Source organism: Ictidomys tridecemlineatus, chromosome 4 (genome assembly GCF_052094955.1).
Source record: "Ictidomys tridecemlineatus isolate mIctTri1 chromosome 4, mIctTri1.hap1, whole genome shotgun sequence".
Lineage (NCBI taxonomy): Eukaryota > Metazoa > Chordata > Mammalia > Rodentia > Sciuridae > Ictidomys > Ictidomys tridecemlineatus.
In genome coordinates, this window is record NC_135480.1 from 102486286 (window position 1) to 102499863 (window position 13578).

The 13578-nt window shown below is 38.0% G+C and overlaps 1 protein-coding gene across 5 annotated transcripts in view; it reads left to right on the forward strand.

Annotated features, from left to right (window-relative positions):
* The window catches only part of Cbl (Cbl proto-oncogene), a 100145-nt gene that overhangs the window by 68641 nt on the left and 17926 nt on the right, over window positions 1–13578 (forward strand). For 4 of the 5 annotated variants that reach the window (XM_078047155.1, XM_078047154.1, XM_078047156.1 and 1 more), the window contains 9 exons: window positions 746–902; window positions 1687–1808; window positions 2769–2906; window positions 3946–4033; window positions 4306–4437; window positions 4777–4980; window positions 10452–10523; window positions 11885–12016; window positions 12105–12482. In XM_078047155.1, the coding sequence (XP_077903281.1) occupies window positions 746–902; window positions 1687–1808; window positions 2769–2906; window positions 3946–4033; window positions 4306–4437; window positions 4777–4980; window positions 10452–10523; window positions 11885–12016; window positions 12105–12482 (1423 nt within the window). The remainder of the gene's footprint in view (window positions 1–745; window positions 903–1686; window positions 1809–2768; window positions 2907–3945; window positions 4034–4305; window positions 4438–4776; window positions 4981–10451; window positions 10524–11884; window positions 12017–12104; window positions 12483–13578) is intronic. The other variant, XM_005328365.5, reaches the window with a different exon arrangement.

Below are 13578 nucleotides of genomic sequence, written 5' to 3' on the forward strand. Positions count from 1 at the left end.
AAACAGCAATTCTTTATTCCAGCTCTCACACCACCTCCACACAGGTCCAGGGGCAAACGCGTTCTGCCGTCTCCCGCACCAACCACCTACTCCACGAGGCTCTCTCCAAATCCCATTTTAATCTCACGAGAACTCAATGGGAACAAGCAGCAGGAACACCCTAATCCCAGCAATAATCTTCAACTTCCAACTTCCTTAAAACCCATTATCTTAAACTGGCAACGCCTTAAACTCAAGGAGCCGGTTACTTCCTCAAACCTGATCAGCTCTAAACCCGGATCTGCCTTGGTCCTTGAGCAAGGTCACCTCATTAAAGCATGCATGCAATGTCCCATCAAATGTCCTCTAAGCAGCATGGGGTACGCTTGGCAAGGAAATTTCGATGCGTCATTCCTACTTGGTAATGGCCCTCAGCACTGGCCAGTAATTACATTTATTATATTAAAAGGATAATCTCATTTCTCTTCTTTTGTTTCTCTAATAGAGTAGATGTACCAAGAACGATGAGAAAAAGGAATTAATTTGTGCCGTTCTGTAAAAGAATAGTGGAAAAAAAACTTGTTACTAATTTACTCATTAGAGAGTTAAATATTCCTTTTTCCCATTCTACTCTCAATCTAAAATATAACTCAAAGAATTGATATTGAGAGCTTAATGGGGCTTTTATTTTCCTTGATTATAGCAGTATCTGGAATTATCTCTGTTATCTCAAAATTCTTTCTCTTTCACCCCACCCCCACCACAGGACAATAGTCCCTTGGAAGAGCTTCCGACAGGCCCTACATGAAGTGCATCCCATCAGTTCTGGGCTGGAGGCCATGGCTCTGAAATCCACTATTGATCTGACCTGCAATGATTATATTTCAGTTTTTGAATTTGACATCTTTACACGACTCTTTCAGGTAGGATACTAAAACATACACTAATCTTGCTGTTTCTTCTTTTCTGAAGATAAAACTTTTTTAAAACAAAAAATAAAATTTGGGGCTTTGTCTATTAAAGTGTTTTAATGCATTTAGAAACTATAGGCAGTAAATTAAAACCACCATGTATCATACACACACACACCCACACACACACACACACACACACACATTAATTACTATACAACCTACTTTATTCCCTCAGATCTTTCTTATTGAATATTCTTTTGTATCACTTTAATGGTTATAGAAGTCCCAGAACATGGATGTATTTGTTTGGTTCTCTGTTACTGGGCATTTGTGTTATATTTCCAACTTTTCTTCTATTGTGTCCAAATTCTTTACTTTTAATATCAGTGTTTCAGAAAGAACTCATATCTTTCTCCTAAAATAATGTTTTCTCCGGTGCGTGTATGTCAACTTGCATAAGTATTTATTTGGAACTTACTGATTGCATATGAAGGCCCTATTCTATTTTCCTGACTTTTGTTTCTTGGTTAACCTCACTAGTGGAAGTTAGAATTGCTTTACAATTTCTTAAGTTTCATTTTGTATAGTTAAATTTCTCCCTATAAGCATATATTCTTCTTAGCTTTTCAAGGTTTTAGTGTCCCAAACATTTGTCTTCTTCAAAATTGACAACATAATTGAGACTTTGTGACCTTGAATTAAAAATTTATAATTGAGAATTGAAGTTGTTGTTCTGTATTCTGAGAATAGTTGTGTATCTGAATAGTCTGCGATTAATCTCTTATTTCTTTAGCCCTGGTCCTCCTTGCTCAGAAATTGGAACAGTCTTGCTGTAACTCATCCTGGTTACATGGCTTTCCTGACATATGATGAAGTGAAAGCTCGGCTCCAGAAATTCATTCACAAACCTGGCAGGTCAGTGTCATGAAGCAAAGAGGTTTATTCTCAAATTTTTCTCTTATGACTTCTAGAATAGAAGAAACATGATCTTGTTTTAGTTCACCAGTGGCCAAGATTCTGCAATAGGATTCATTCTGCTGGAATTGGCTTGCTTACATCCTATGATTTGATCAGTGTTTTCAAGCCATTCAAGAATGGGGTGTAAGGCCAGGGGCACCACCGTAAGTTCAGCTATATAGTGAGATCCTGTCTCAAACTAAAAAATGGAAAGGACTAAGGATATAGCCCAATGATAAAGTATCCTGTTTCCATTCCCAGTACCAAAAGACAAAAGAAATGGGGGTTGAGACAGCCTTTTTTCTGATCTGGAGTTATGCTATTTGTTTTCTATAAATGTTATTTGGAGCTAAGTATTGAACTCAAATCCTCAGGTATGCACATACTTTCCCACTGAAATATATCTCCAGCCCCCTGAATATACACATACTCCCACCCCCTTTTTGGCAGTACTGGGTTTGGGGCAGAGATGGAGTGGGGGAGGTTTGACTCTTTACCACTGAGCTACATCCTCAGCCCTTTTTTATATTTTGAGACAGGGTCTCACTAAGTTACCCAGGCTGACCTCAAATGTGTGATCCTCCTGTCTCAGCCTCCCAAGTAGCTGGGATTATAGGCATGTGTCACGGCACCAGGCTTCGAGAGTTTTGTCTCCCTACCCTAGTACTATTTTTTCAACCTAGGGATGCTAAGCTACATTCCCAGCCCTTATTTTATTTTTTATTTTGAGACAGTGGTAGAGGCTGACCTCACACCTATAGTCCTGCCTCAGCCTCCTAAATACTGGGATTATAGGCATGCACCAACTTTCCCTACTGAAAAGTTATTCTTGATGGTCCTTTTGAATTTTGTCTCTAACTTGCATTCTACCCTAATACTAGAGTATATGTTAAAACTTCTTTTAATCTCTCTCCTCAGTTACATCTTCCGATTAAGCTGTACTCGTCTGGGTCAGTGGGCTATTGGGTATGTTACTGCTGATGGGAATATTCTCCAGACAATCCCTCACAATAAACCTCTCTTCCAAGCACTGATTGATGGCTTCAGGGAAGGCTTGTGAGTACTCACTGATTAATATCTCCTAGAGTCTAGGAACTTAGGGACTGTAATTTTATCATAAATGACATATTAAGATTCAGGAAACATTAGCAAATTATATTGATTTGTCCTTCAAATTCTGTAGACTTTTGTTTTTTATTTGATAGGGATTACATAAGTGAAATTGTCTTTCTCTGTTGCTTCAGTTATTACCAGGAATAAATTTGTCTTTCTCCTTTTCCAAATATTAACTTACCTGCAAATCTGCACTAGATTTGAAAATACAAAATTAGCAGGAAATTTTATCAGTTACTTGACAGCCAAAATTAAAGTGACTAGATGTTCCCAATGAGAGTAGGCAGGCTTCAGTGGCCTATGTCTGTCTTTATCTTAATTTCATTTTGACTCAGCAGCTTTTCTTCAGGCTTTGACTTTTGCTAGTAAGTTCTTGTTCCAGAATTGCTATTCCTTTGGAATCAAAGTACTTATCAGTAAGTTTTAACAATACTGATTCTTTTTTTAAAAATATATTTTAGTTGTAGATGGACACAGTACCTTTATTTTATTTATTTTATATGTGGTGCTGAGAATCGAACCCAGTGCCTCACACATGCTAGGCAAGCTCTCTACCACTGAGCCACAACCCCAGCCCTAAAAATACTAATTCTTGACCATGTATTGCCTTCTATAGTTGGATTGAGTAGCCCCAAATTTCAGAGCAGTTTGATTGTAGAAGCTCCTTGGTTGATGATTTTAAGTGTCTTAATTTGTTTCTTGTTACATTCCTTTTAAATACATGTCTCCGTTTGTTCAACCTGTACACAGAAATACTTGAGGTCTTTTTAAAAAATGCAGTTTAAAAATTTATATCTTTAGGCTACCCATTGATTAAAATAGGGATTGGAAAACTATGGCCTATATGGACCAACTATTTTGGTATAGTCTGCAAGCCAAGATAGTTCTGTTTTTTAAAGTATGTTTGATATCATTTGTGTATATTAACCAGCACTGACAATTGACTTCAGTAAAACCACAAGGCTGGTTACTGTTTTTGCAGCTATTTGTTTCCTGATGGACGAAATCAGAATCCCGACCTGACCGGCTTATGTGAACCAACTCCCCAAGATCATATCAAAGTGACCCAGGTGAATTATGCTTTGTAATATAACCATATCACTGAAGCCAAGCTTTTGGATACCGTTTACAGAAAGTATAAGTTATTGAAATGTTTTAATTTTAAAATAGTAACTGGATTAATGAATGTATGTGTGAGTGGTTTCTTCTTTAAATTGTGCAGCTTTAAATGGGACCCAAGATTAGATGTTTCTGATATATAAATAAGTCTTTACTTTTTTCTTTATGTTTATAGTTACTGTCATTCAATCAACAAATAATCTCTTTAATTTTTTAATCAAAGGAACAATATGAATTATACTGTGAGATGGGCTCTACATTCCAACTGTGTAAAATATGTGCTGAAAATGATAAAGATGTAAAGATTGAGCCCTGTGGACACCTCATGTGCACATCGTGTCTTACATCGTGGCAGGTATAGATCCAAACCATGCATTTTCTCTGCTTTGAATTACTCTGAAGAATTAATTGGGTTTTATATATCCTTTATAGATACAAAGGGTGGGCTTACTTTGTGGGCTAGGCCTAAATTTTAAATCCATCCATCCATCTACTCTTCCTTCCTTTCTTCCTCCTTCTTCCTGTACTGAAGAGTAAACTCAGGGCTTTGCAAATGCTAAGCATGTGTACTTTCACTGATCTATACACTCAACCATTTGATTTCATCTTTATGTCTAGGAAATAAATTTACTAGTAGAAAAATGTATTAAATACTTTTAGATGCATTCATTACTAACTTTTGCTTTCTCTGCAGGAATCAGAAGGTCAGGGCTGTCCATTCTGCCGATGTGAGATCAAAGGTACTGAGCCCATTGTGGTAGATCCGTTTGATCCTAGAGGAAGTGGCAGCCTATTGAGGCAAGGAGCAGAAGGAGCTCCCTCCCCAAATTATGATGATGATGATGATGAACGAGCTGATGATTCTCTGTTCATGATGAAGGAATTGGCAGGTGCCAAGGTAAGACTACAATTTCAAAGACTGGCAAGTATCATTATGAACTACTTTCTACAGCCAAGGAGCACTTTATGACATCCAAACTACAAAAGGGCACTAATAGCTGGTATTTATTGAGCTCTTGCTGTAAGATACAGTGTTAAGCATTTTACTTATTTTAACTCATAATCTTTACAACAACCCTCTGAGACTATTGTTATCCTCATTTAACAATGAACCATTTGAGCCATAAAAAGAGAGGAATTTTCGAAGGATCACACAGCTAGTTAGGAGCTGCCAGACTAGCTTTAAGGCCCACATTCTTACTATATGTATCTGAGGGACTGGGTTTTAACACATATATCTTGGTGGAGAAATGGGGAAGGAAATAAAGAACTAAACCCTATTTTATATGCTACTGTAACTAGTACATGATTTTGTTTTTGTTTTTTCCTTCTATGAAGGAATCTTTCATTTGAAAGTCAGTTAAGGGGCTGGGGATGTGGCTCAAGCGGTAGCACGCTCGCCTGGCATGCGTGCGGCCCGGGTTCGATCCTCAGCACCACATGCAAACTAAGATGTTGTGTCCGCCGAGAACTAAAGAATAAATGTTTAAAAAAAAAAAAATAAAATAAAATAAAACGAAAGTCAGTTAAGTTGGAGAAGAAAAAAAGAGTCAGTAGTCAGATGGGTGGTAGGAAGTGCTATACCTTGTGCCCTGTAGAAGCTAAACAAACTGGAAAGGCTCTAGTAAAACAATGGGTTAATGATATGCTGTAGAGTCTATACTTTAGAGTGCTATGTACTCATGGGATACATTTCTGTGATACAAAAAGCTTTCTTTTATATTAGCACATGACTACCTGATGCAAAATAGGTGCTTGATAAAAATCCTGGAAGAATGAATTTTATCTCCCTTATTTCAGTTTCTCACCATCTTCTATTCTCCCTGCTACAAAATCGTTGATCTACAACACAAATCTGATCACCTCATCCCTTGACTTCACACTGATGTCTTCTCATTTTTTAACAACACCTTTATTTATTTATTTTTATGTGGTGCTGAGGATCGAACCCAGAGCCTCCCACATGCTAGGTGAGCACTCTACTGCTGAGCCACAAACCCAGCCCGACTTCTCATTTCTTAATGAGTGAAGTGTGTTCTCCTTTCTAGGTACCTGACCTTGATAATTTCTTTCCTCTTTATTCTTTGTGGTCCAGCAAGGCTAACTCACTTAGAATTTCTCTCTGCTTTATCTTGGCAATTTCTGTGTAATTTAAAGTATTTTGCATTGTAAAATCTCAGAAGTGAAGAGCTATCGTTTTTTGTTTGTTTTTATTTTTATTTTTTTGTGGTCCTGGAGATTGAATCTAAAGGCCCTCTGCCGTGGAGCCATCTCTCCAGCCCTTTTTATTTTATATTATGAGACCTGGTCTCACTAAAGTTGTCAAGGTGGCCTCCAGCTTGGGATCCTCTAGCTTAAGCCTCCTAGGTCACTGGGTTTCAGGTGTATGCCACCATGCCTGGCTTGGTATCTTGTTTTTAATTAGCTACTAAAGAGCTGAACAAATATTAATTACTTTCAGTGTTTGACTATAATTGATATTACATCAAGCAGAATTGGATGAATTTATTAATAGTAGATCAATAGTGAGTAATAGGAAATCTGGGCTTTCGAGTGATATATTCTTGGTATTTTGAAGGTGACAGTAGCCTTGGTCCATCACAAGACTTTGTCAAGATTTAAAGAGATTCCTTGACCCCTCCTGCATTTTTTAATTTTTTCATAGAATACTACCTGTTTATTCATTAAATGTTTACTGGCAGTCAGGGGAGGTGGCGCATGCCTGTAATCCCTGGGGCTCAGGAGGCTAAGGCAGGAGGATTGCAAGTTCAAATCTAGCTTCAGCAATTTAGCAAGACCCTGTCTCAAAATCAAAAATAAAATGGGCTGAATCAATAAATGGAGTGGACTCAAACTAAAAAGTTTCTTCTCAGCAAAAGAAACAAATCTGTGAGGTAAATAGAGAGCCTACATCTTGGGAGCAAATCTTTACCCCTCACACATCAATAGAGCACTAGTCTCTAGGGTATACAAAGAACTCAAAAAGCTAAACACACACACACACAAAAAAACAAACAAACAAACAAAAAAAAAACAAATAACCCAATCAATAAATGGGCCAAGGACCTGAAGAGACACTTCTTAGAAGATGATGTACAATCAACCAACAAATACATGGAAAAATGTGATGACTAGGAATTAGAGAAATGCAAATCAAAAACACTCTTAAGATTTCATCTTACTGCAGTCAGAATGGCAGCTATTATGCATTCAAACAATAATAAGTATTGGCAAGGATGGGGGGGAAAAGGCACACTCATACACTGCTGGAAGGACTGCAGATTGGTGCAGCCAATATGGAAAGCAGTATGGAAATTTCTTGGAAAATTAGGAATGGAACCACCATTTGACCCAGCTATCCCTCTCCTCAGTCTATACCCAAAGGACTTAAAAACAGCATACTACAGGGACACAGCCACATCAATGTTTATAGCAGCACAATTCACAATAGCTAAACTGTGGAACCAACCTAGAAGCCCTTCAGTAGATGAATAAATTTTTTTAAAAAAATGTGGCATATATACACAGTGGAATATTACTCAGCAATAAAAAAGTATAAAATCATGGCATTTGCAGGTAAATGGATGGAGTTAGAGAAGATAATGCTAAGTGAAGTTAGCCAATCCAAAAAAAACAAATGCTGAATTTTTTTTTTTTTTTTTTTTTTTTTTTTAATATAAGGAGACTGATTCATAGTTGGGTAGGGAGTGGGAACATGGGAGGAACTCTAGATAGGGAAGAGGGGTTGGAGGGGAAGAGAGAGGGCATAGGTTTATTAATGATGGTAGAATGTGATGATCATTATTATCCAAAGTACAGATATGAAAACACAAATTAGTATGAATATATTGTGTACACAACCAGAGATATGAAAAATTGTTCTCTATATGTGTAATATGAATTGTAATGCATTCTGCTGTCATGTAAATAAAAAATACTATAAATAAATAAAGTGGGCTAGGGATGTGGCTCGGTGGTTAAGCACCCCTGGGTTCAATTCCTGATACCACAAAAAAAATATAAAGAGGTGTATTTATGTATTATTTGAAATTAAAATGCCCTTTTTTCTTCATGGAATTATTAATGTGGTGCTGAGAATTGACCCCACGCATCACGCATGCTAGGCAAGCATTCTACTACTGAGCCACAACCGCAGCCCCTAGTTCCATCTTTTTGATTGACAATATCTGTTAAAATTTAATGTTTGACTTGAGCTGGATAGGGTAGTATATGCCTGTAATCCCAGTGACTCAGGAAGCTGAGGCAGGAGGATTCTAAGTTCAAGGCCAGCCTCAACAATTTAGCCTGAGTTTAATTTCTTGCAGTTATGAGATTAAGAGCCCATGTTCTTTGGTGGTTTTCAGCTAATGAAAACCATTGTCACATTCTAGGGTCCTGCCACATTCTTTGGCTTTGGGGCCCTTTTATCCCTTTTTCAGACCTTTTTGTGGACTGCTTTTAATAATGATTTGTGGGCTTAGCTTGGGCCCATCTGGATAACTTAAGATATTTCTCCCATGTTGACATTTAAATCCTTAATCAAGGAAATTTCTTTTATCAAGTTAAGGTCATATATTCACAGGTTGTGGGGATTAGGGGAATCATTGTTCTGCCCACCATATAATGCCATGCTCTGAAGAATGAGTTCAGTTTACTCAACTGGAAAGCTGTTTAATGTGCATTAAGTTTTAAAAGCACCTATAGACTTGTGATGTAGTTCAGTGTTAGCACTTGCCTAGAATGTGAAAAGCCTTGAGTTCCATCCCCAGCACAGCTAAATAAACCTTAAAAAAAAAAAAAAAGAAGAAGAAGAAGAAGAAGAAGTGAGGAGGGCAACTATATATACTAGGTATAATATGATCTCATTTCTCTGAAAATTTTTACTTATAAGTTTTTTTTTAATATACTGTTTTAGTCAGCTTTTTTGTTGTGACTGAAAGACCTGGCAAGAACACAATTAGAGGAGGAGAAGTTTATTTTGGGGCTCATGGTTTTAGAGGTGTTAGTCCATAGATGGCTGACTTCAATTCCTCAGGGCCCAAGGCAGGGCAGACCATCATGGTGAAAGAATGTGGTGGAGAGGGCTGGGGATATGGCTCAAGCGGTAGCAAGCTCGCCTGGCATGCGTGCGGCCCGGGTTCGATCCTCAGTACCATATACAAAGATGTTGTGTCCGCCAAAAACTAAAAAATAAATATTAAAAAATTCTCTCTCTCTCTCTCTCTCTCTCTCTCTCTCCCCCTCTCTCTTTAAAAAAAAAAAAAAGAATTAAAAAAGTGGCTCAAGACATCTTACCAAGAAACAGAGAGAAAAAGGAAGGGAGGGAGGGAGGGAGAGGTGCAGGCAGGGCAGAACATCATGGTGAAAGAGTGTAGTAGAGGAAAGCATTTCAAGACATCACACCAGGAAGCGAGGAGTGGGTGGGGGGAGATGCTCCACTCTTCAGGGATAAAATATATGCCCCAAAGGAATGCCTCCAATGACCCACCTCCTCCAGCCACACTTTACCTGCCTATAGTTAATGCCCATTTAATCCCCCCTCAGGAGCATTGATGAGGTTAAAACTCTCATAACCCAAACATTTACCTCTATGATTTCCTGCATTGTCTCACACAAGAGCTCTTTGGGGACATTTAATATCTAAACTGTAACATAAACATAGGGAAAAAATTGGATGACTACACACCAAATTACTGTTATTTCTGAGGATAGAAGTTCTAAGTACTATAATTTTGTGGAATACAGTATTTGCAATTTTTTACAATTAGCAAATGTTAGTTTTGCAATGTGTTTGTTGTCTAGATAAGTAATTTACTGTGAAGTGCTGAATAGGACCAGAAAGCTAGAACAAGGCTCTTAAAGAGTAGAAGACTTTATTTGGGAATAGAATATAGAGGCAGGTGAAACACTGTTCAACACAAGGGAGACAGTGAACTTTATTCAAAATTGTTAGGTATGTAATCTTTAAGTAAATAACCTTTTTGTTGAAGAAAAAAGAAATGAACATTTTCCCCCTAGCTGTGTAGAAATTCAGATTGAGAAGAAACAGCCTCATGTATGGATTGTCATTTGACTATTCCATAATTCAGTCTCTTCTTAAGGGACATGTTGATTCTAGGCTCCTACATACTGGCATATTTTGCAATCTGTCTGTAGGTAAATTTCTAAAAGTGGAACTGCTGTATAAAAGAAGGTATAGAGCAGGGTACACTGGTACACACTTGTAATCTCAACTGCTCCTGAGGCAGAAGGATCATAAGTTTGAGGGCTAGCCTGGGCAGCTTTGCAAAAATATCTCTCCAAAATAAAACAAAAAAAGAAGGACTGGGGAGTCCCCAGTCCTTCTTTTTTTGTTTTATTTATTTATAGCTCAGAACTAGAATACTCCTGGGTTCAGTCTCCAGGACCTCCCATCTCCCACAAAACAAAACAAAAAAACAGGTATGTATATTTAAACTCTATATGATAGAGGAGAGGGATGTAATCAGGGGAGGGGCACATGGGTATTTCATAAAATCAGTGGTATTTTATTTCTCAACTAAATGGTGGTTATGTGGATATTTTTGTTTTTTTGTACCTTGTGATTCATTGTATACTTTATGAATAAAATCTTTGAGTGAAAGTAATTAACTTTGGGGTAGATTTTTAAAATTTGTCCCAATTTATTTGTCCCAAAGTCATTCCTAAAGATGTATGAAAATATGAAAGTGCCTGTTTCTCCGCATCCTGATGGTAGTTTGTTATAATTTGTGGTGTGTGTGTGTGTGTGTGTGTGTTGGAACTGGGTTATCTCTACCACTGAGTTACATCCCCAGCCCTTTTTTATTTTTAAGACATGGTCTTGCTGAGTTGCTGAGGGTCTCACTAAATTGCTGAAACTGACGTCGAAATTTAGATCCTCCTGACTCAACCTCCTCAGTCACTGGAATTACAGGCAACACACCACTGTACCCAACTCCTGTCTCCCCATTTCTGAACCATACACTTGTATTACTTTCTCTTGATTATTATCTGTTCACCCCAGATGAACAGAAAAGGACATAATATCTCTCATTATGTCCCTCCTTTCTACTCCATAACCACTCTAGTTGTTTGAATAGGTTATTTGAAGGGTTTTGCGTAAATCAGTATTCAGTGTCTAAATGATTTTGCTCCCTATTGTACCAGTTAGTATACTATACTGTAATTACTTTTGCTTTCTTATACAACCTTCTGCTTTTCCTGGAATAATTCATTTTTATTCCCCTACTTTTCAGTTTGTACCTGTCACTACCAAGGCATACCATGCTTTCAGGAATCCCCTCAGTAAGACTGTCTATGATGTAAATTCTAGTAGTCTGCTGTATATAGTAGACAGTATACTGATACATATGGTATCCCTGTTCCCAGGGCCTCACACATGCTAGACAAACACTTTCCCTCTGAGTACTGTACCCCTAGCCCTATCCTTTTCTTTTTATATGGGTTCCAGTTTTAATCTCCAAGGATTAAGAGACAGAAAATCTTAGTTTTTTTAAAATTTATAATAAGCTAGGAAGATTTCTGTAACACTGTCTTTCTAGATGCATTTGCTTGTAGTTTTGCCATCTGCATGGTATTTCTGTGATTGAGAGTGCCCTCTTGTGATACAAAAAGTAGTTCTGGACATGTTAGAATCTCAGGAAGTTTCTGAGTTGTAAAGAGAGGTTTGTGTGATCCTAAGCTTAAGTCTGCCCCATTGGTTATTATATTACATAGTCACATAATATTTACCATCTTGGTTCCCTGAAAAAGACTAAACTGTTAAATTTCAATGGTTCTAGGTGGAACGTCCTCCTTCTCCATTCTCTATGGCTCCACAAGCTTCCCTTCCCCCAGTGCCACCACGACTTGACCTTCTGCAACAGCGAGTATCTGTTCCTTCAAGTACTTCTGGTCTGGGAACTGCTTCTAAGGTAAAGCATTATCCATTTCTATAGTTTTCTGATTCTTTATTGTGCATTAGTGGGTTTTGATTGATTTGCTTCTGTTTTGCTTCCACAGGCTGTTTCTGGCTCCCTTCACAAGGACAAACCGTTGCCAATACCTCCCACACTTCGAGATCTTCCCCCACCACCTCCTCCAGACCGGCCATATTCTGTTGGAGCAGAGGCCCGGCCTCAGAGACGCCCCCTGCCTTGTACACCAGGCGACTGTCCATCCAGAGACAAACTGCCCCCTGTCCCCTCTAGCCGCCTTGGGGACTCATGGCTGCCCCGACCAATCCCCAAAGTACCAGTAGCTACTCCAAGCCCTAGTGACCCCTGGACAGGAAGAGAATTAACCAACCGGCACTCACTTCCATTTTCTTTGCCATCACAAATGGAGGCCAGAGCAGATGGGCCTAGGCTTGGAAGCACATTCAGTCTGGATACCTCCATGGTGAGCCCTGGTTTTATTTAGCCTAGTTTTATTTATTTTATTTTATATGGTTAACAAATATCTGTGAGTATCATTTTATAGATCTAAGTTTTTTGATAGGCTTTGTACAGAATAACAGGTAATAAAACATAATCCCTGTTTTCAAGAAATGTATATGTTCACCACTGAGCCATATCCCCAGCCCATATGTATGTACGCATGTTTTGAAGGCAAGGTCTCCCTAGGTTGCTCTCAGCCTCTTGAGCTGCTGGGATTACAGGCATGCACCAATGCTCCTAGCTAGTTGTTTTTTTGTTTTTTTTGGTTTTTTGTTTGTTTGTTTGTTTTGGTTTTTTGTTTTTTTTTGGTGGGGAGGGGGTTGGTAGTTTTTTACAGGAAAAAAGAACAAGCAAAACTGACTATACATACCTAAGGCATGGGAGTATTAGGATCTGGTCTGAATATAGTTTCAAGATAGATCAGAAGTATAACAGAAAGGCTTAAGGCATATTGTGGAATGATATGTAGAGCGAAAGTGTATATTGGATCAGGAGAAAGGGCTAGAATGGAGCAATAACACTACATTATAAGGTCTTGAATACTCCCAAAAGAATTTGAATTTATTTCATAGGAAATGAGAACATTTAAAGGTTTAAATTAGTACAATGATGTGACCAAAATGATGGATTAAAGAGAATAATCTAATAGTAGGTTGCAAAGTAGATTAGAAAAAAGACAGGTTAATAATCCTTTGTCTAAGCATTCAATAAAGGGTTCGGAGCTGGGGGATGGGAGAGGAGGAATATTTGTAATTTATTGATTCATTTGTGCACCCGGGAAAAAAGATCTTGCTTTCACAGATTTATTTTCTAGCCAGAGAAAGATAAAATAAACAAGTGAGTAAAATATATAGTAAGTTTGTAATGATAAGGGCCATGGAAAAGAACAGCTCAAAGAAGACTATAGAGAGAGTTGAGTGAAGGTAGATAGTACAGGATGGGGTGGGGTATAATTCTTAGCAAAGAACTGAGCAGTAGAAAGGTGATCCTGAGGGAAGACCATTCCAGGATGAAGGGAGAAGAAGTGAGTTTGAAAGGGTATGTTTAAAAAATAAAGG